Here is a 22,647-nt window from a genome sequence, read left to right as displayed (position 1 = left end):
TTTTTTTTCTTTTTCTTTTCTTTTTTTTTTTTTTGAGACAGAGTCTCACTCTGTTGCCCGGGCTAGAGTGCCGTGGTGTCAGCCTAGCTCACAGCAACCTCAAACTCCTGGACTTAAGCAATCCTCCTGCCTCAGCCTCCCCAGTAGCTGAGAGACTACAGGCATGCACCACCATGCCCGGCTAATTTTTTCTATATATACTTTTAGCTGTCCATATAATTTCTTTCTATCTTTAATAGAGACAGGGTCTCACTCTTGCTCAGGCTGGTCTCGAACTCCTGAGCTCAAACGATCTGCCTGCCTCGGCCTCCCAGAGTGCTAGGATTACAGGCGTGAGCCACCGCATCCAGCTGAGAAAGCTAAGAATCTTTACGACCACCAGCTGTGGGGCTCCAGAGTGGCAGTTATAGAGAAGGAAGCAGGGGACAGTGGCTTATTATTATCATTATTTTTAGCTAGGCCCTTACCACAGTTATTGCCTTGCACCCCTTTATCAGTCTGTGAAGGCAGTTTCAAGAGTATGAGGAAATAGGCACTTACACACTATTTCTGGAACCGAAAATTGGTGTAACGTTTTAGAAAGCGATTTGTCATTACATATCAAAAGCCGTGAAAATGTTTGTGTCTTTGGTAGCCTAAAAGCTGGCTTACAAACCCCCTCCCTCCCCCAAAACTAACCAAAAGGATTTTAAAATAAGGATGAAGGTGCCACTAGCACCATAACAGGAGACGACTGCTGCTAGTCTGGGCTGAGGGGAAGGAGGCCGGGAGCCAATTCACAGCTCCGCTCCGCAGAACAGAGCAGTGTCATGGAAACAAGTGTGAGGTTTCCATCCGTCCCCATTAATTCCCTTTAGTGTCAAGGAAGAGGCCCGGTGGCCTGGGCCAGATCACACAGATCAGCAGCTTCCTGAGGCCGTGACCACAGACTGCAAGAAAACATAACAGCCTCATCTTTCGGCTCTTCTCTGACCTGGTTCCTAAAGCGGAGTTTGCTGCGGTGTCTGGACAAACCCTCTGGTCTTCAGGTTCCAGAGGTTCAGGCAGGGCCAGAGAGTGAAAGCCATGAGGGAAATGGAAAGGGGTATTAAATGATATATAAAACCTTAAAAAAATTATGTATAACACGAAGAAATTCTATAGGGGATATATGTAGAAAAACAGAGAAATATCTGCCTCTCAGTTATATACTTAATGTACCAATTTAAAGTTTAACATAATCCTAATGGCTTTGCTATGAATTAAGGAGGGGGAGGCATGACTAAATGATTTGTAAGTTCATCTGGACAAACAAGCCTCAGAGAACATCCAGGGGGAGTCTCAAAAAGCAGCTACACACTGGGCTGAACTTCTGTGGAGGAGCACCGTGAGCACTTGGAGGGCAAATTATTGTCAACCTGGAATTCTCTGTCCAGCCAGACTGTCAATCAAGTGTGATGGTAGAAAAAGGCATTTTTTGTGTATGAATTCATCCAGAAAATGTATCTCCCCACATCCTTTAAGAAGGTGACAACCCAAAATAAGTGACTGAGGCAAAGATTTCAATCAATGGAGATGTACTAAGCCAAAGTTTGAGGACACATGGGGGGGGGCGGGAAACACAAGCCACAAACACATCCATGACTGTTTCCCATCCCCCCCAAGCAGAATGTGGGAGCTTCAGTATTTAAGGGGAGGGGGGTGCCCGAACAGAAAGAAAAAGGAGGAGGGGGTGGGCAGTGAGGAAAATGGTTACATTCTTCTGCGGCCCAGGAAATTTACATTTTACATATGATAAGGCCAAGGTTAGAGGAGCAAAAGGGATTGAAGAAAGAGTCCATTATGTAGGTGTCCCCCGGCAAGTGGAAGAATGATTGATCTTGTCCTGTCTCTGTTCTGCACCTGGGAAGATAAACTTGTAATGAACGCTTTTCTGTGGAATTGAACAGACTTTAGTTTTAGGAGCTAGACTTAGCCGGCAGACCCAAAATTACAGTTTGCATGTCCTTCCTTATGGGAGGCCAGCAAGGAATTTCCTTAGGAAGGAGCTGTGGGGGCATTTCTTATAGATGCCTGAGGCGTTTTTTGCCTTTCCCAGGGGGAATCTGGCCAGTGCACGGAAGTTAGTGACAGTTACTCACTTGGACGGAAGTTAGTGACAGTTACGCACTTGGAAGGGGTGTGGCACGACTGGCCTCTGGGCTTGACCTTCCCTTTTGCATAAGGATTTGGGGGGCTGGTCCAGAGATTTTCATTTTCCGTTACAAAGGAAACCTAGGCATATACTCTAGCAAAACAGGTATAATGCAAAAATCCATGCAAGGTTCTGGGTGGCTCTGGGCTGAAAGAGTGTTGTAGGATGATGAGATGATTAAGAGCTTGAGGCTGTGTTGATGGAGAAAATGAGAAGCTATGCAGAGAAGTTACGGTCCCAACATGAGGCAGGCCCTCCCTGTCAGGACGGAATGTCGGTGGCTGCGAGGAGAAGCGGGTGAGTTGTGAGCAGTAGTCAGGATGGGCAAGAAGCCAGATGAGAAGGAGGCATAAAATTCTTTTCCCAGTAAGAAAAATCCAAAACAAGCAGAAACTGTAGGAAAAAACCCAAACTTTTGAAGAAATTCGGGGCACAAATCTGGAGCAGACTAAAATGTGGTGTGATTCTGAGTGATTGGCAGAGTAGCAAGAGGAGGGTCCTAGAACAAAGTTGTGAGGGGCACAGGGCGCAGCGCGGCTGGGGAGGCACGGGCGCTGCTTGTTCTAAGCTTCCAGAGTCATGCTCGTAGCACAGAAAACTGTCAACGGAAAAAAACCAAACTCTGTAAAATAATTTTAAAGAGATTTATTCTGAGCCAAATTTGAGGATCATGACCCGGAGCCACGCCCAAGAGGCCTTGAGCAAGTGGACTCGCTGTGGCTGGGTTACAGTTTGGTTTTATACATTTCAGGGAGACGGGGTTACAGGTAAAGTTATAAATCAATACGTGGGAATCATACATTGGTTTGCGGGGTGGGGGGGGCTTGCTGGTTATAGATGGGTTTAAAGATTCTTTGGCTTATAATTGGTTAAAGACATGAAGCTTTGTCTAAAGGCTTGGAATGTTTTAACATAGTTGCTGTTTATCAGAGATAAGCCACGGGACATAGATTTGTTGTGTAAATAGAGGACCTGCAGGTGTGTCTTGCATACCCTTAGACCTCTTAATGCGTTACAAAGGATGTCTCCCAGGAGGGAGGAGGCATGATGAGGCATATCTGACCTCCCTCCTCCTGGCAGGCAATTTAGTTTTAGGATATTCCTTTGGCCACGAGGGGGTCTATTTAGTCAGCCAGTAGGGGGTGAGCCTTAAAATTTTATTTTAGTTCACAAGACTTAGATGTGCTTCTAGAAAAGGAAGCAGATCTCAGTTTTAGCAATTTAAAAGTAAAACTTGACAAGGTAGAGGAAAGATGGGGGAACTTTCTCCTTATACAAAGTGGAGTTGGGAAGTGCTGTCCATAACTGATGGAACAAGAAATAGAAGTTTAAGAATATTATTTAAGGTTATAAGCATAACTAATAATAAGGGAACTAAAATTAGCTGTGTAAGGTTTTTGGATGGTCGGCACCAGAGAAAGAAAGACAAGCAGAGTTGAAAGGCGTAAGCAACGAGGCTTTATTTGAGCGCTCCTGGGCGAGGTTCACGGGTCCCGGGAGAGAGGGGCCCGAGAAGTCGCGCCGCCCAGGAGAGTTGAGTAGGCTTATATACTCAACTTTACTTTACTATATACTTTAAAGTTGGGGGATGGGGGTTTTCCCGCGTGAAGAGTTAGGAATTTTCCATTACGGTTTTAGGGTGGGTATTGAGAACTAGGAAGGGCTGGTGGTATGTATGGATTCTAGGAACTGAAACTTCTCTTATCTGGGTGTGGTTATTCTTTAACTTAGCTGGGCCCAGCAGTTAATTTTGGCAGGTCTTGTGGACTTATTTTTCTTTAGGGAAGGAAGGGGTGCCCGCCACCAGCCTTACAAGCTGTATGACCATAATGAAAGGAGGAGTGAGATGCATGGTGCCTAAGTCCTCATTTGCCTTGGAGGAAGTCAGCAGATGATGCTTTTGCTTTAGAAATCAAGAAATAGTTGTGTAAGCATATTACCGAGATACGGAGGTGATCTAATCGCCATAACTAAAGAGAAAATTAAAAAGTGGTTCTGCTAAGGACCAGGACTGGGGGAAAGAACAGCTTTTCATATGATTATATTGAACTAGATAGATGGATAGATAGATGTACACACACACACACACACACACACACACACACACACACACACTCCACTTTGATTATTTTTCTGATATAGCACCATGATTAAACAACTTTGTTACAAACAGAATGTGTATGTCATAAACCTTGACAAAGTAAAAAATTACCTAATAAATATTTATCTTTGATAGTTATCAGTCAGTAATGTAATTTTTAGTGGCAGTTGTAACCAGTTAATCTTTTTTTCCTTAAACTGAAGCCATTGTTTGTATATTTGACTTACTATTATTTGTATAATACTAGTAGATAGTCTATATGAGAGTGTCAATTGATGTTCTTTCCTAGCTAAAGTTATATATTTTAAATTGATGATTCCAATCTCTTTGTCTTTTTTACCTAGAAGAGGAATCTCTTGTTGGCATTTGAAGCAGCTGAAAGTGTGGGCATCAGGCCCAGCCTGGTAAGTGCTCTATTTTGTATCCCGTGTGATGCTTTATTCTAATTATATGAGAAAGAACTTTACGCTACTAAACAATTTCTTATAGAACATTGAGATCCATTTGCTGAAGATCTGTTACTCATGATACCTAATTTAAAGTTACTTGGTTGATCTAATCAGACATGATTTGGTGTTTTTTCAATTAACATTTCATTATGGATAAATTTCAGTTCTGGAAACACAGACTGAATTATCATTAAAGGCCTCTTGTTTAAATCACCTAGAAATGTAAATAAAATGTAATTTTAAAAAATCAATACATGGCTGAGCCCTCAAGAAGGAGTGGAAAATAGCCAGATGCCAGAAATTTTAAAAGAAGTAAAACAGAGCCAAAAGGCATGAGCTGAGATTGTGGAAACCCCAGGGGTGGAGTGGGGATGATGGTATAGGACTCATAATAAAGGACACCTAATGGGTGTAGGCCCCAGTGGCTACAGGCTTTATTTAATGCCCACACGGGAGCAAGAGACAAGGCCCTGCGCTCCCATAAGCAGAGCATTAGCACTGAGGTTCCCACATAAAGCCAAGGGGCACAACAGGCTGTTCTTAATGAAAATGGAAATTTTTAAAACTCCACCTGCCAGTCCAAGGAGGTAGTAAGGAAGCTTGTCTCCACCTTGGATTTTTTTGTGGGCAAAAAAAGAAAGAAGATCTCTTATAAGAAAAGAAAACAAGGCCAGATGAGGCTGGGAGTCCAAATTTATAATATCCATGCTACATGAAGCCCTTAGCTTATATTCTCTGGTGCAGGAAGCTCCTGGGCTGGTAGTACAATGGCTGCTGAAAATATGCTCACAAGCCAAAATTATAAAATACTCAAGAAAATAATCTATTTGATCTAGTCAGCAGATAAAACAAACAAGAAGATTATCTATCAGAATAATAAGAGACTACAAAAAGACTGTGTTTAAACATATTAAACAGATAAAAGGAAGAATAGAAACCATAAGGAAGAAAGATGATACTGTCAAAAAAGAGATTTGGAAAAAGAATAAAATAAAACTTCCATAAATGAAAATTTGGAATTAAAAACACAATGAGATGACTTGTCAAACTGATTAGATACAGCAGAAGGGAGAACTACTGAACTGGAAAATAAATATAAGGAAATTACCCAGAATATGAAAGAGATATTAAAAAATATCATAGAGAGGTTTTATTAGTATGTGTTTATCTTCAAGAAATGGAAAACCCAACTAACAATTGCTTAAACCATAAAGATATTAATTTTTTTAAACAAGAAGTCCAAAAGTAGTTTCTAGACTGATTCACTGCTTAATGCTGAAATCAAGGACCCCGGAGTGTCTTTTTTCTACACTCCACCATCTTTAATGTATTGGCTTTTTGTCCCCATACTTGTCCTTTTGTGGTTGAATGTGGCTCCCAAGCTTCAGACATCACTTTCACATGCACAGCAGGAAGAAGGGGAAAGAGAGCGAGCAACTGCCTCACCTCTTTCCCCTTTGGCAAGAAAGGTAAAGGGCTCCCTGAGGTTCTTCCAGCTGATTGGCAGTACTCTGTGTACGTGGTCACCTCACCTGTAAGGGCATTTGAGGAAGTGAGTTTGTAACATTTTTCAGCTTCTTTGGTGGGAAGCCTGCAAGGGAGAGAGAGGTTGGGAATGACTGTTGGGTTAACCAAGTAATAGTGTCTGTCACAGAGCTTAAGAGATATGGAAGAGAAAATCAGACAATGTCCAGTGGGAATTCCAAAGAAGGGGATAGACAGGATGAACTAGAGACAATATTTGAAGATATGGTACCTGAAATTTTTCCAGAATGATGAAAAAGTCCACAGATTTGAATCTCAAGCAGGATGAATAAAAGAAAATATCCATCCAGACACAGCATAAGGAAACTGCAGAAAAAGCAAAGAGAAGACAGATAACCTATAAAAAATTTCTACTAACCATTAATAAAAAGACAACCTAGTAAGAAATTATCAAAGGCTAGAATAGGCCAGTCACAGAAGAGGATCACGGATGGCCAATAAACATTTTTGAAGATGTTCAGTCTCATTAGTGATCAGGAATATCTAACTTGAAACAACAGTGAGATACCATTTTATAACCCTCAGAGGATGTGGGGAATCTGAGAAATGAAAAACTGAAAGTATAGCTGTCATAGAAATCTTAGTGCTATGAACAATGTTATGCAAATATAATTTGGAAACAGTTTTCTAGAAAAACATCAACATATTTCTTCAAATATTAAATGTAAATATTTCTCCAGAACTCACCCAGAAAGAAATAGAACTTTAACCATCAAAGAGATTGAATTTGCCAAGGCAGTGGCTCATTCCTGTAATCCAGGAGTTTGAGACCGGCCTGGGCAACACATTGAGACTCTATCTCTCAAAAAAAATTTTTTTCATTAGCTGGGCATGATAGCACACACCTGTAGTCCTAGCTACTAGGGAGGCTGAGGCAGGAGGATTGCTTGAGGCCAGGGGTTCAAGACCAGCCTGAGCAATATAGTGAGACCCCCATCTCTAAAAAAAAAAAGTAGTAAATAAAAAAATTGTTTAAAATCTAGCCTTGCACAAAAAAAGTCCCGGTGAGCCCAAATTCTTCTAAATCTTTAAGAAATAGATATCCCTATCATGTATACACAAGTCCAGAGAATTTGAAAAGGAGCAAGGGAATTTACACCTCTAATCAGGGTGGAGTAACAGGGATCTCCCTCCAGAAACAATGCCATGACTAACACGTATCAGCAGAGTTTATGTAAGGATCAAAGATATAATGAGAACTTGTTAGAAGATTATATTAATATTATACACAGAATACCTTTTTCTTTGTAGTGTTGTAGTTAATATTTACTTCTGTTTAAATATTTTTTTCTAATGTTCTATAGAAGTTAGTGAGCTGGGAAGTGAATGGGATCATCTTGTCCTAATCGTCAGAGCCAGCAAGTGCTTTCTGTGAGGAGCTGCTGACACCACATAATTAATCTCAAAAGCATTTTAGGAATGTTTGTGACAAATTTAAACAGCTTGTACCATCAACAGAATAGCAATTTCCTACATTCTTAAATTTACTTTTCAATATCTTGATGTAGATTGAAAAATAATACATTGAATTACACATGACACTTTTAAACTACACCCAATCAGAAGTGACAGTAGTAATAATCCCAAATTTTTGATCAAGTTCCATTGTTAGATTCTGCAGGGAAACTTTTCACTTATATGTGTATATTCAAGTAGATACAAGTTTCTGGGCAGAGCATATCAGCAAGGACAAGATCTTTAAAAAGTGAAGCTCTACAGTGGTGCCCAAACTTTAGAAAGCGTTCCTCCTCAACCACCATGTAGTGAGAGAGTCTTAGCCCACCGTCTCGCGAGTGTGAGCAGCTCCCTTCAGGAAGAATCAGGTGTGAGAAGACATGTGGTGCCATGCCATTACCATAAAAAGCAGCCCGAGCCTGGGTGTGGTGGCTCACACCTGTAATCCTAGCACTTTGGGAGGCCAGGGCAGGAGGATCGCTTGAGATCAGGAGTACGAGACCAGCCTGGGCAACATAGCAAGCCCTCATCTGTACAAAAAACAGAAAAATTAGCCAGGCATGGTGGTGCACACCTGTAGTCCCAGCTACTTGGGAGGGTGAGGCAGGAGGATCACTTGAGCCTGAGTTGAGGCTGCAGTGAATTACGATGATGCCACTGCACTCCAGCCTGGGCGACACAGTGGGACTCTGTCTCAAAACAAAAACAAGAAAACAATCAGAGTGTCTGTCCTCCAGGGCTGCTGTGCCTGTGTCTTAGTATGGGGACACTGCCACACCAGGCCATTGCCCACTGAGGAAGCCAGAGTGACCACTGGGACAGCCCCTGCACATGCAGGCTGAGCTCCTCGGGTGCCCTGTGGAGGGAGGTCATCGCAGCTCAAGATTTCATGGAACTATCAGAGTGATTCCGGGGCCTACCCTGCAGGGGAGACTTGATAAGGTATACTTAAATGGTTGAGTTTTTTCATATTTAACACGTGCCAGGCACCATTCTGGGCATTTTCCACGTCCAGACTCATTGGACCCTCATTGGAGCAAGAAGCTGTATCTTTTTTTGAATTGTTTTTTATTATGGTAAAATACATGTAAGGTTCACCATCTTAACAACTTTTAGTTTACAGTTCAGTGGCAGTAAGTACGTTCCTATTGTCGTGCAGTCGTCACCCTCCACGTCCAGAAGTCTTTCCATCTCCTCAGACTGACTCTCTGCACCCATTAAACACTGTCCCCCCAGCCTGGCCCTGGCAGCCGCCAGCCTGCTTTCTGCCCGTGTGGATCTGACTGCTCCAGCTGCCTCGCACGGGTGGAGTCACGTGGTGTTTGTCTTTTGTGACTGGCTTATTTCACTCAGCACAGTGTCCTCAGGTTCATCGGTGATTTAGCAAGGCTGCATAGTATCCCATTTTATACACACACACACACACACACACACACACACATACACACACACACACGCACACAGACATGGACGCACACACCACATTTTGTTCATCAGTAGCCAATATTTTCCAAACCAAGTTATTTTCATCCTGGCTGGAGTCTTTTTCTCTTCCATTTTGGTGGTTCTGCCTTCAGCATCCCATGGAACGGGTGCTACCCCATGCGAAGACACCCCACGGGTATCCACACCAAACCACACTGGAGAGTCTTTCCCTCCATCAGTTGAGGTGCCAGTTCCAAAGGGTCTACAGTCTCTGTCTACAGTTACTCAGAGTTAGCCTTTAACTTCAGAGGCAGCTTCATCGGTACAGTAGAAGCTTGCTTCTCCTTGCCAGGTTAATGCTGTAGAAGGTTCTTGAAAGACACACATGGCAACTGTCACGGCAGGTTGTGAACAGGAAGGGACCCACGGGGGCTCCTGGGATGCATTGTGCTACTTCTTGATCTGGGTAGTGATTACACTCTAATATTTGCTTTATAATAATTCATTAAATTATGGATTTTTATTTTATATTCATTTTTGTATGTAATGTTTCACAATGAAAAGATTTGTAAAAAAGATTGGAAGCAATTGTAAACATCTAGGTGGATTCTGCAGTCAGTCTGCTTCACAAATTTTTTTAAATTTTGCTCCACTTTAAAAAAACAAAAGCAAATTAGGACCTTCTAGACCCCTGTATCTAGGACTGGCTTTTGCAAGAAAGATACCTTCACACCCCCAGCCTTGGACCAGGCTCAAATAAAAGGCCAGAACTCGCTAGATGGGCAAATAAGTATAGCAGCATGTCTCAAGTTAAAATGAAAAACATAAGATGTGTATCACTTTTTTATGATTATCCCCATTAGGCTGTATTTCTATCTAGATACACACATATGCAGGAACTTTACTAAATTCATCGCTTCTCTTATTTGAGTAGGGCTAGCCAAGCCTTCAGCAAAAATTTTACCAAGAAAGGCCTACTTTAGCATTAAATAGGGGGAAGAAAGCGTCTTCCAGGTTGAATCCTACCCGCAGACCCTCCCCGTCATGGCCTCTTCGCAGCTGCGTCCAGCGTGCCATTGCGGAGCAGGCCCTGCCCTGCTGCAACTTGCGCCCACCTGCTGCCTCCTGTGTGTTTGCTAGGTCTTGTACGGAAAATTATTGAGTGAATTAGTATCTTCTGGTAGAATTTGTGTTCACATCACAAAAACTATCCCATAAATGGCCAGGTGCGGTGGTGTGCACCTTAAGCCCAGCTGCTGGAGAGGCTGAGGCGCAAGGGTTGCAGGGGGAACCAGCAGGTTGGTTGAGGAGGGGTGACCCAGCCCAGGTTGGAATCCAACAGGTCAAAACACCTGTGCTGACCAGGAACGGGCTTGAGCCTGTAAATAGCCACTGCACTCCAGCTGGGCAACGCAGCAAAACCCTGTCTTAAAAAAAAGAAAAAGCAAAAATGATCCCATAAATGATATGACTTCTTGTTGTAGTTGTGGTTTTAGTTGTAAACAGTAAAAATTCACAAGTAAGAGAGTTCCTGTTGCCCCTGCGTCCTCACCGGTATCTGGTATGGCCATTTTTTAGATTTTACACATTCTAGTATGTACATAAGAGCATCTCGTTTCACTTGGCATTTCCCTCCTGCAGACGGTGCTGAGCTTGTTCGCAGGTGCGTATCTGCCAGCCCATCTTCTTCTGCCAAGTGTCCATTCAGAGCCTTTGCTCATTTTTTAATCTGATTGTTTTCTTACTGTTGAATTTTAAGAATATTTTTGTATATTCTGCGTATAAGCCCTTCATCATATATGTGATTCTCAGATATTTTCTTCCAGTCTGTGGCTTTGTCTTTTTATTCTCTTAACAGTATCTTTCTCTGTTTTAAATTTTGATAAAATCCAGTTTATTAGTTTTCTCTTTCTTGACCTTTCCCATGCTTGCAGTGTGGTATCTAAAATTTTACCACTAAACCCAAGGTCACACAGATTTTCTCCTATATTTTTCCCCAGAACTTTTATAATTTTGCATTTTACATTTAGGTCTACGATCCATTTCAAATCAGTTTTTGTGTAAGCTATAAAGTGTAGGTTTAGGGCTTTTTTTCTTCTTTTTTGCATATGGGCATCCAGCTGTTTCAGTGCCATTTGTTGAAAAGACTGTCCCTTCTCTGTTGAATTGCATTTTCACCTCTGTCAAAAATCAGTTGACTAGGCCGGGTGCGGTGGCTCACGCCTGTAATCCTAGCACTCTGAGAGGCCGAGGTGGGTGAATCTTCTGAGCTCAGGAGTTCGAGACCAGCCTGAGCAAGAGCGAGACCCCGTCTCTACTGAAAAATAGAAAAGAAATTATACGGACAGCTAAAAACATATATATATATAGAAAAAATTAACCGGGCATGGTCGTACATGCCTGTAGTCCCAGCTACTCGGGAGGCTGAGGCAGGAGCATTGCTCGAGCCCAGGAGTTTGAGGTTGCTGTGAGCTAGGCTGACACCACAGCACTCTAGCCCAGGCAACAGAGTGAGACTCTGTCTCAAAAAAAAAAAAAATCAGTTGACTATATTTGTGTGGTTCTATTTCTGGACTCTGTTCTGTTTCATTGATATTAGTGTCTGTCCCTTACCAATATCATACTGTCTTGATTAATATAGCTTTATTAGAAGTCTTGAAATCTAGTCCTCTAACTTTGTTCTTCTTTTCAGGATTGTTTTGGCTATTCTAGTACCTTTGCCTTTTTAAATTTTAGAATCAGTTTGTCAATATCCACAAAAAAGTTTGCTTGGATTTTGATTGGGATTACATTGTACCTATAAATCAAACTGGGAAGAACTGACATTTTAACAGTTCAATCCATGAACACAGAATATAATCCCCATTTGTTTAGATCTTCGATTTCTTTCATCAGTGTTTTATAGTTTTCTGCATATAGATCCTGCACATATTTCATTAGATTTAGACCTTGGTACATTTTTTTTTTTTTTTGGTGTTACTGTAAATGGTAATTTTTATTTTATTATTACAAATTCCAGTTGTTCATTTCTGGTATATAGGAAAGCAGTTGACTTTTGTATACTGACTTTGTATTCTAAAACTTTGCCAAACTTATGTGTAGACTCTTTTGGGTTTTCTACATAGACAATCATGACATCTGCAAATAAAGGCAGTTTTACTTCTTCCTTTCCAATCTCTATGCCGCTTGTTTCTTTTGCATGCTTTCCTGCACTAGCTAGAACTTCCTGTACAGTGTTAAGCAGGACAAGTGAGAGAGGACATTCTTGTCTTCTTCCTGATTTTATGGGGAAAGCATTCAAGTCTCTCACTATTGAGTGTGATGCCAGCTTGGTTTTGGGTACATATATCCTTTACTAGGTAAAACAAGTTCCCTTCTGTTCCTAGTGTTTTGAGAGTTTTTATCAAGAATAAAAACTATTGTCCCTGTTGAATTGTGTGTAATGCTTTTTCTTTATCTGTTGATAGGATCATATGGTTTTTCTTATTTAGTCTCTTAATATGATGAATTACATAGATTTATAAATGTTTAACCATGCCTATATTCCTGGGATAAACCCTACTTGATCATGATGTGTTATACTTTTTATAGATTAATGGATTCAATTTGCTAATATTTGTTAAGGGTTTCTATGTCCATGTTCACGTGAGAAATGGGTCTGTAGTTTTTTTGTAACGTCTCTATAGGGTGACCTGGCATTGTAGAATGAGTTGAGAAGTAGTCCCTCCTCTTCTATTTTTTGGAAGAAATTGTGTAGAGTTTTGTATTATTTCTTCTTAAGTATTTGATAGACTCCATCAGTAAAATCATATGTGTCTGGTAATTTTTTTTTGGAAGGTTTTAAACTAATTCAAACAAATGTCGTGCATTATAAGATTGCATCTAATGCAGCATACTCTTTCTCCTGAAATGTGCAAAATATTTCTTCAAAAAATTTTAAATGTGATGTTAACAATGTACCAAAATACTTTTAATTCAATTATTGTTAGGGTCAAGGATACAAGATAGTCTGGGTGAAACTGTGACTACTGATTGGACCTCTGAATCCTCTCTGAAATTGAAGACACACCTTCCCAGCTCACAGAGGAAGGTTTCCCCCCCTTCCTCAGAGCTCACGTCTCCAAAGCAGCACACTCAGCTCTTGCTCACTTCTCACATCGTCATATTTGCAGCCCTACTGTGTGAGGGTCTCAGCTTTCCAGGGGTCAGTCTGTGTGCACAGTCAGGACTACAGCAGTCTAAGTAGAAGGAAACCTTGTACCCTTGTATTCTGTGAAAGTTTGGTTTTTCTTTCAAAATTGATGCAAGTACCTGTGCAGGCTGTTCATTCCACTCGCTCCTTTCCACCCGGCCCCATGACTAATGATATGCTGTTAATTTTCTAGTGTAACCAAGGAGCAAAATCAGTAAAGTCTATTTAGACATTGTTGAACGAGAGGAAAAATGGCTCTTTAACAGCCTCCGCCAGTTCTGCCACCGCCTAGGAGCAGATGTGCTAAGTTCCGCCTCGTGTTTCCATCGGGTCTCCGCTTCTGGCTTCACAGCAGGGTCCCTTCCTCCTGTTCTCTTGTGACCACAAAAGAATCCAAATCCAATCCCAAAGTTAATTATTAAACATGTTCGGTGGCACAAATGTCAGAAAAGCTGGACCGAGTGCCCTGTGAGGCCGCACTGCCTTGCTGCTGGCTGTCTGGCCTCCTGCTGAGGGTGCTTAGCGCGACAGGCTTCGAAATCAGCAAAACAAATAGAGATTAGCACATTAGCAAAAAAAAGGCAAAAAATCAGTAAGCTAGCAAAAAAAACACATTAAATGATAACATTTAATGGTGGACAGTAAATGGTTGCATTTTAAGTTGGTCAAGGCCTTTGTGACAATCCCACTCCTAGAAATTTGTCCTAAGAGCTCATCCCACAGGACGCCGTGCTGCACAGATGCGTGTGGCGCCGGCTGTAATCGTAAGGAAGTGACGTGGCCGCGTGTCCCTGTCGCTGTGCGCGGCAGGCCCCGGGCGGCGCTCGGCGGCGGCGCGTGGCCTCGGCGTGGGGACGCTCAGAGCGCAGCCTGGTCACCGAGTGTCTGTCTGCTGCGGCGGACGCCCGGGAAGCGAGAGGTATAATTTAGAAAATGTAATTTAAAAAAAGTGGAAATTGTTTTGACAGTGAAATTATCAGTCACTTTTTAAAACTTTTTAATGCTGTCATATTAAAAGATGACAGCGGTGGGTGGGAGGTCGTGTCCTGTGTGTTTGGAAAGGACGGCGTGCCCCACGTGAGCGGGAGGACCGGCTCTTCCTCCCGCTCCTCGGTCCGCACCGTCCGCCCGCGCGGGTGGAGGCCTTCAGGCAGCGCGGCCCGGCCTGGACCTGCGTCCCTCTTGGCGGGTCTGGGATGTGCCCCCTTGTGACCTGTCCCCTCCCCTGCAGGAGCTCAGCGAGATGCTGTACACGGACCGGCCCGACTGGCAGAGCGTGATGCAGTACGTGGCCCAGATCTACAAGTACTTTGAGACGTAGCCCGGGAGGGCCTGAGAGCAGCTGCCGCGGAGCCACCTGCTGTGGTTTGTCCCGGAAGCGCCTGGTCACCGACCACCCAGCCGTCTGGGCTTCCAAGGAAGGCTCAATCCGAGCAGACCAACACAGATAACAGACAGAGCTGGGTCCGCCACGTACCAGTCTCGGATGCAGAAGCATTTTGGAGCGTGACTCGGGGACGCTTTGCTCCTCTCCTGCAGGACGCTGCTAAGACGCCAGCTTCCCTCCCTCCACACCGAGACCCAGGCCGCGCTCGCCCCGCCCGGCACCCTGGGTGACTCAACACGCAGTCCGCACGCAGGTTGATGGGAGCAGCTCCTCCAGATCAGTCTCTTTTTTGCAAAACATACCCTGACTTTTGCCTGTATAAAAATTTTGCCCTTGCTAAATGCCCCCTCCCCTCCTGGCCAAGAAACCCCACAGAAATCACCAGACAAAACACAGACAGTGGGGCATTCTCTCCAGGGCAACCTGGAAACACTTTGGCCCTTTCTGGGCAATGTGCTCAAGTTCTAGGTAACAACATTAAAACCTAGAACTTGATTACATTTTTGAGATCTCGTGATCTCTGATTTGATTTATTGTCTCAAAAGTAAAGCCCCTGAGTACTTTGCTGCCGGGGCCCTGGGAGGTGTCCCACGGCTGCCCCCTGGCAGCAGGTCGTTCTCACCCTGGCAAGGAAGCCGCAGCCCTGCCTGCACATCTGTCCTGCCGTTCAGTCCAACCCGTTCACACCACACACGGCACGGGACAGGAAGCCACTTGTGTGCGGAGTGGCCTGTGCCTGTCAGTCCCCATGGCTTCGCACAGTTGGGCCGAGGACCTGTGACTCCGGGAGAGAGGCAGGCGGCAAACCCACACCACGTCCCAGTCTGGACTGACGCAGTCTTCAGTGCTTCATTAGGCTCTTACATTTGCACGGCAGAAAGGAGCCCTTAGGGGTGGATGGCGATGGCCCCCATTTATAGCGTGCCCCCAAATCCTGCTGGTTACCCTGGGTGGCAGCAGAGCCCTCCCCAGGGCTGCCCCAGTCCCTTCAGAGGTGCTCGGTCCAGCCCAGGTAACCATCCGGTGTTCTGTGCGGTTCACACGGGCAGTTGGGGCAAATGCGTAATGCCTGTCACTTGATGTTTGAAGTGCCAGATAGCTGTGTTAGTGCCCCTCTGACAAAGGATCATCCTTGCAGTAAGTCACTGAGAATTACAATTCCTGCCATTATCATTTAAAGTAAATCTCTGATTGCTGATCTGACCCACGTTCACAGCCGGGTCCAGTCCCCACGCTGGGAGCGGCATGGGCTCTGTCCCCTCCCTCCAGGCCAGACCTTTGCAGAGGCGGCAGCCGGGCTGCACAGGCCGCCCTGACTGCCCTCTTTGTGGCTCCCGGTGTGCGGGGTGTCGCAGTCTCCGGGGGTGGGGTTGAAAACACACTCTTGGCCGGCCCCATCAGTTGGTTCAGCACATCTGGAAGGGGACCAGGGATGCATTCTATATATTGTCAAAGTTCCCTGAGCCACTCCAATGCACAGCCGTGTCGAGAGCCACTGGGGGGAAGGGGCACCTTTCGTGGGCAGCCCGAGCCCCTGAGCGGCTGTTTGGCTGTGGCCATTACCTCACGGCCGCTTTGTTTTGATCAGCTCGCTGTTTTGACTGATTATGTGTAAACGATCTAGAACCAGCTCTGGGAAAGCAGTCTTGATGCCGGGTGGTTTTGCATTTCTGTCCCTCACACTGGGTGGTCCCAGCCCCTCTCCAGTGGGAGCCCACCTTGCCACTGACTTTGGCCAAGCTCGTCCATTCTTGTCTGTGTGCTGCGCCCTGTGGGCTAAAACGGAAAGAAACATCATGTGAAAGAAAAGCCGTATGCAAGTTATTTTTATGACTCAAGGAGGTTCCCTGACTGCCATTTTCTTTGCCACGGGGCACACGTGTAGAGGAGGAATGAGTGTCCTGTCCATAGAGACACAGGTGGCGTTTCAGGGCAAGTGGGCAGGTCTGGATCTGCCGGGGTCCTGGGGCCTTGACTGATGGCCTCAGGGGTGCAGGGGACAGGCCCTCCAGCACAGCCAGGTCCACCCAGGCTGGGCCAAGCGAAGGTTTTTAGGTCCGTTTTTCACAGGACAGCTCAGAGTACCGGGGGAAGGGGGAACATCGGTCAACTGAGACAGCAGGGAGCGTCTTGTGTTTTCCTCTGCTCAGCAGCTCGCGCCGTGCCCGCTGTTCCCTCCTGTGGCTGTCAGAGTCCACAGTAGCCCAGTCTCTTCCCGTCTTCCCGCAGCCAGCGCTTGGTCATTATAATTATGGGTTCTGCAGACCCCTTTAAAAAAATGTATAAGTTTTATATAAAAGACAGCTGCAAAATGCAGAACCAGAAGAGTGGAGGAGTTTTTAAGATGCAGAGAGAAGTCTGTGGCTCTCTGCACTGTGCGTTGTTTCCTGGACTGAATTTTAGTTGACTGAGGGCAGCACCTTGGCCCCTCCCTGTGGGGACAACATCCTGAGGAGCTTCTCCCGCCCCAGTCCCTTCTCATTTCAAAAACAGTGTTAGCCTTTTGCTTTCCTCCTTCATTCAGTTGTTGTTTGACAGCTTTTACAGAGATGCCGTGGGTGTTAGACAGAAACACACGTCCCCAAGGGGTCCATCCTCCCATCCCACTTCCCCACGGAGGGGCAGGCCGGAGACGGGGGACTCTCGCCGCCAGATGCAGACCCCCTCGCCACACCCAGCAGTGGTTCTCACCACTCCCAAGCTCCAGTGCCATTTTGAGATGACCTGACAATGCCATGCACAAAGGACATGACTTAGCAGCCTTTTTAAAAGGTATTTTTAACATCTACAGTTACCCAAAGTCACTGGGTGTTTCACTCCTGGGACCCAGGCTAGGGCGTTGCCGAATCTGCGCCCTCCCGGTGGCTCAGACGCAGTAGCCGCGTCTGTGGCTCGTTCCTGGACAGAGCACCCTGGGTCCTGCATGCACCGTCGGGGCGGGCCGTGCTAGCATAGATGTATTTAATTGCTAACGGGAAAGTGTATGACGGATGTGTAATATTTCTAATAAATATATTTTGTTTCTGTCTGATTATGAACTTTTCCCCGGTGACATTTATTGTTAGTATTTTCTCAAAGTGCTGAACTTAAGTGGAGTCTGTTTTCAAACCAGTGTCTGACTCCTTGTCAGGTCTCGGTCGCCACTGCAGCTGCCCTTGCAGGAAATGCTGGAATTTCCACAGAGGACTGGGGTCCCCGCCAGCCGCTCTGCCGCCTCCTGTCTTGCTGAGGCTGTAGGCACTGTGAGCGTCACCCATCGGGACCCCCCCAGCACGCTGCCAAGCTGTGCGGATGTCATGCATGTGACTAAATGCCCACTGAGACCCTGGAAACACCCAGTGGGGTGTTAAGCAGGAGGGAATTATGCCAAGATTGAGGAGGTAGGTGAAGATAAATTAGCACAGGGATGCCATCGTGCTCTGACACCAGTGTGCCGCGTGTGCCAGCTCAGCAGGTATCATGCGGAGGCCACTGCAGGGGAGGCCGGAAGCCCCTCTACCCACTTTAGCTCGCAAGTGGCTTTCCAGCTGGGTATAGGAATCAAATCGGCACAAGACGGATTCACAGGCAAAAGCATACAAATTTTGTTAATTTTTCCATGTACATGGGGCCCTCCAAGAGAGTGAAGACCTGAAGAAATGGCCAGAGCTGGAAGCTTTTGGGACACAGTGATAAATTTGTGAAGAAATGACAGGACCAAGCAGTCTGGCTAGAGGCAGTGAATTCCAGGAAGTCACTAGGAGACACCTGGGGGTGCAGAGCTCTCGGAAGACTTCGGTGAGTTTATTGGCACAGGTACCTGCAGCAGCCGTTCCCAGGCCCTGGGGAGAAAGGCTGTTTTCTCCCCTGGTCCAGGGAAGGCATCTTAAGGGAATTTCCGTGGCCTGCCACGTGGAGGAAGGGCGGGTCGGATGGCGCCGTCTGCAACTACAGCCTCTCAGGGGCTTTCAGCCTTAAATGATCGGTATGCCCAATCGGCATGTCTGGGGGGCTCGCCTTTAACTCCCACGGCACGATTCACTGGTGTCTCAGGCCAGCAGCCCAGCCCACCGAGAGGAGAAAGGATCTTCACTTCTCCTTCCCCCTCCCAGGGAAGCTCCTCTGCCCTGGCCTTTGGCTCCTGGGGCCTCTGTCCCCTCAGACGAGCACGGTCCCCAGTGAGGGATTATCACTTGTCACCAAGCCAGGACAGCAGCTATCAGGTGACAGGAGAAACTGTGTTCAGGAGATACCAGGTGCCATTCACTCAACATCTGGTTACCTGCGGCCGCCTTTGTCTGCTCGGTTTGTGCACACGGGCATTTTGTGGATGGCCAGCGTCTCAGCACTCGCGATGGTCTCTTCCTTATTTGCCCTTGGTTCAGGCCCACCGGGGAGGTTCCTGTCCATGGGCCTGGTCCCCAGCGTGCATGAAGCATCATCACGGACACCCCGTGCCTGAGCTGTCTTGGCGCTGTCTCCGCAGGCATGTGGGCTTCGGCTGGCGGCAGCCACTCAGCAGCGCTGGGGAGGCTGGAAGCCCAGGGCGTCCTCCTCAGCCTCTCCTGCCCCAGTTCCTCATCCCGCAACGGGGGGACACACCCGCCCCAGGCAGTGGTTGTCTGAGAGGAGGTGTGGGGTGAGAGCTCCGGCGGGTGCTCGCCGTGGGTGTCCATGGCAGTGGTCCCTGCTGCTCAGGGGGACTGGGCAGCCCACGGCACTCACCCCCTGTGCCCCCTGCCCACAGCTGGCCCGTCCTCCTCGGGGTGAGAAGGGCTCAGAATCTTGCCCTGCGCATCCTGCTACGCACTCTGCACTCAGAAGCAGAGCTGCATATCTGCTCACGACGTCCCCATCTAGTGCGCAATAGGTAATTTTTGGTTAATTGGTGGAAACATCTAGCTACCATTCACTCTCATTGCGACTTGTAATTCCTTATCAAACTGTGTGGAAAAAACGCCTCACATCCAGCCTGGTTTCAGGGGCTGCAGCCAGTCTTGTGAACAATCATTTCTAGCATTTTCTAGCTTGATGATAAAAATCCCAGAATTACAAACGGGAAATGGGGAGAAACTTGAACACTAACCACCCTAAGAACTTCATCATTTTTTCCTCATTTCTTTGTTGACATTATCATATCTGGTATCATAAATGAAATGACACGATACTTTTCCAAGCAGAATTTCTGAGCTTTCCAAACTCTAAATGGAGTCAATATAACTTAACTCACCTGACCTCCTAAAATCTCAGCAAGACTGTTCTAGATTATGAAAAATATGCCATAAAAAGATTTGACCTGGACATCTTGCAGGGTTGGCCAAAGGGCCCTGTCACCCCTCCCACTTGTCCATCTGGGCTACTATTTATATCAATTCTTAAACCAGAGCATCACTCTTATATCAGAAAAATAAAGCAAAACAGAAAATGGAACATGGGAAAATTTAGCCACGGCTTTCTTTTACTGCTGTGCGTGACCTCAGAAGGCTTGGCCACCACTGGAAAAATCTGAGCTGAGGAAATCCATCCAGCTGGAGAAGAGCCTTGACCGACCGGGGCAGTCTCAGACCTTCTCAGGGGCTGCAGGACTTCGCTGAGCTCTTCTGACACCAGGAAAAGACCCTGGCAGGCTGTCCCCAGTCCTGGGGACAGGCAGCTCATGGTCATGAGGAAGACAAGCCACACTCCATCCTGGGAGGCCTTTCAAACTCACATTTAACTCCCACAGATCTGACCACCTGTGGTTGGAGGTTACAAAATAAGGTTTTAAAAAAAGGCCGTGTGTGTCGGCGCCCGCCTGCTGCAGCGCACACACGGGCGGGGCGTGTAGCTCCTTCAACACGCTCAGCCCCCGTGGGTCGCTCATGGGTGAGTGTCTGGTGACACTGGGCGTGGTTCTGGGCTTCAAGCTCTGCTTGTTTGTCTGGGGTACAGTGTGGCCCCTAACTGCAGGCCAACTACTTCATCTGATGTTCAGCCCATCCTTGGAGGAAAACTTGGCCATGCTGGGCCCATTTAAGAGAGCATTTGCCGATGTTCAGGATGGTATCTTGATGGTAACTTTGGCAAAGGAAGATTTCCAACTTCCACGCTGACTTCAGACCTAACTCCTTAGAGAGAGGCAGCTCTCCTCAAAGTCCAGGGCTTTGGGTTCCCCTTCAGGCCGGTCAGGGTCTTCTCTCTGGGGCCCCACTCCTGACTGCCCACCGCTGCTGGTCCTTATGTTCCTTTCCTGTTGCTGCTGTAACAAGTCACCACAAAATTGGTGGCTTCAAACAGCACAAATCTGTCATCTTGCAGTTCTGGAGGTTAGAAGCCCCACGAGAGCCTCACTGGGTTAAAATCCAGGTGTCGCCCCACTGTGTTCCTTCTGGCAGCCTGGGAGGGGCTTGTCTGTCTGTCTCCTCCAGCCTCCAGAGGCCCCGCCTGCCTTGGCTTCTGGCCCCGCCGTCCTCAGCCAGCGCCGTGGCCTCTGTGTGGCCTTTCTCCAGTCACATCTCCGCGCATTCTCCACGGGGGGAAACTCTGATTTAAGAGCCCACGCAGGTAGACTGGGCCTATGTGGATGCTCCCTGTCGCGAGGCCCCCACCCTCAGCCACACCTGCACAGTCCCATTTGCCGTGGAAGGTAACACATTTACCGGTTCCAAGGACCAGGGTGTGGACCTCTTTGGGGGCCACTATCCTGCCACAGTCATCATTTCTGTTTTCCTCTTCCCATCAAAAGTCAGTGGAATCTTTCTGTATTTCCTGGTGATAATTACGAAGCTGCACTAGGGTTCTCCAGAGAGACGGACCCAGTAGGAGATAGACAGGTGGATAGACAGGGAGTGAGGTTTAGTACAAGGACTGGCTCATGTGATCGTGGAGGCTGCGAAGTCCCACAATGTGCTGGCTGCAAGCTGGGGACCCAGGAAGGCCAGTGGTGTCGCCCAGAGGCCCGAGAACCAGGAGCACTGAGGCCAGGACACCCATGTCCCGCTCCGGCATGCGGTGAGCAGAGAGGGCATGCAGTCTTCCTCTGCCTTTGGGGTCTGTTCCAGCCCTCAGTGGATGGGATGTGACCATGCCCGTGCACGGGGGAGCACCACCTGTTGGACAGGGTCCGCCAGTTCAAATGCTAATCTCTTCCCGAAACACCCTCACAGGCACACCCAGAAACCATGTTTAACCAACGATCAGGGTGTCCCTTGGCCCAGTCAAGCAGACACATAAAATTAACCATGACACTGAAGAATCAGGTCGGCCCACCAGCAGGGCTCCCAGCCTGGCGTGTGGGCACGGACCTTCCCCGCGGATCTCTGCAGGGGTCATTAGCCAGCCAAGGGATCGGCCGGGCTGGGCGTGCCATGTGGTACCCAGTTTGGTCACCTGCTCAAGAACAAGCCAAGCCTCCTGGGGGCCCCTAGGCCGATGTGCTTCCTGGGCAGACCCTCCCTCCTGCCGCTGCAGCTGCAGGCACGGCACCAGCCTGCGGCTGAGCAAGTCTCTGATTTGAAGGGCTGGGGACACCAGGGAACCATTTTATAGACCAGGAAACTGAGGCACAGACACTTGCCCAGGGTAGCTCACCTCGGAGACAGCAAAGCAAAGATTTAAACCCAAGCAGTCTGGCGCCAAAGCCCGCACTCCCCGCCAGCGCTCCGCAGGCACCCGCTGTGCAGGAGGAGCTGGCTGTGAGTTCCTGTTTGAAACACAAACAGGTGAGTCCTGTCGGGTGAAGGCTAGAAGTGAGTTCGGGCGCCGAGACCTCTAATCCATCCTTAGCCAGAGGGAGTTTCCACGCAGATCTCTTCTGCCAATGGGAGACTCAGCAAGAGTCGGGAGGTTTGTGTTCAGAGCGTCTGAGTTCACAGGCAGCTCCAGTGCCTTTCCCAGGGGCCACATCCAACCCCCTCGGTTCCAGCCGATTGGCCAAAAAGGGTCACACACCCCAGCCCAGCT

The 22,647-nt window shown here is 47.0% G+C and overlaps 1 protein-coding gene across 4 annotated transcripts in view; it reads left to right on the top strand.

The window, feature by feature from the left end:
* Window positions 1-17,761, top strand: part of SPECC1 (sperm antigen with calponin homology and coiled-coil domains 1) — a 206,734-nt gene extending 188,973 nt beyond the window's left edge. For all 4 annotated transcript variants that reach the window (XM_045569446.1, XM_045569444.1, XM_045569443.1 and 1 more), the window contains 2 exons: window positions 4,619-4,678; window positions 14,572-17,761. In XM_045569446.1, the coding sequence (XP_045425402.1) occupies window positions 4,619-4,678; window positions 14,572-14,661 (150 nt within the window). In that variant the 3' untranslated portion in view covers window positions 14,662-17,761. The remainder of the gene's footprint in view (window positions 1-4,618; window positions 4,679-14,571) is intronic.
* The last annotated feature ends 4,886 nt before the right edge of the window (window positions 17,762-22,647 follow it).

Source organism: Lemur catta, chromosome 15 (genome assembly GCF_020740605.2).
Source record: "Lemur catta isolate mLemCat1 chromosome 15, mLemCat1.pri, whole genome shotgun sequence".
NCBI lineage: Eukaryota > Metazoa > Chordata > Mammalia > Primates > Lemuridae > Lemur > Lemur catta.
Note: the sequence above shows the minus strand (reverse complement) of the source record. Positions and strands in the feature narration are given on the sequence as shown.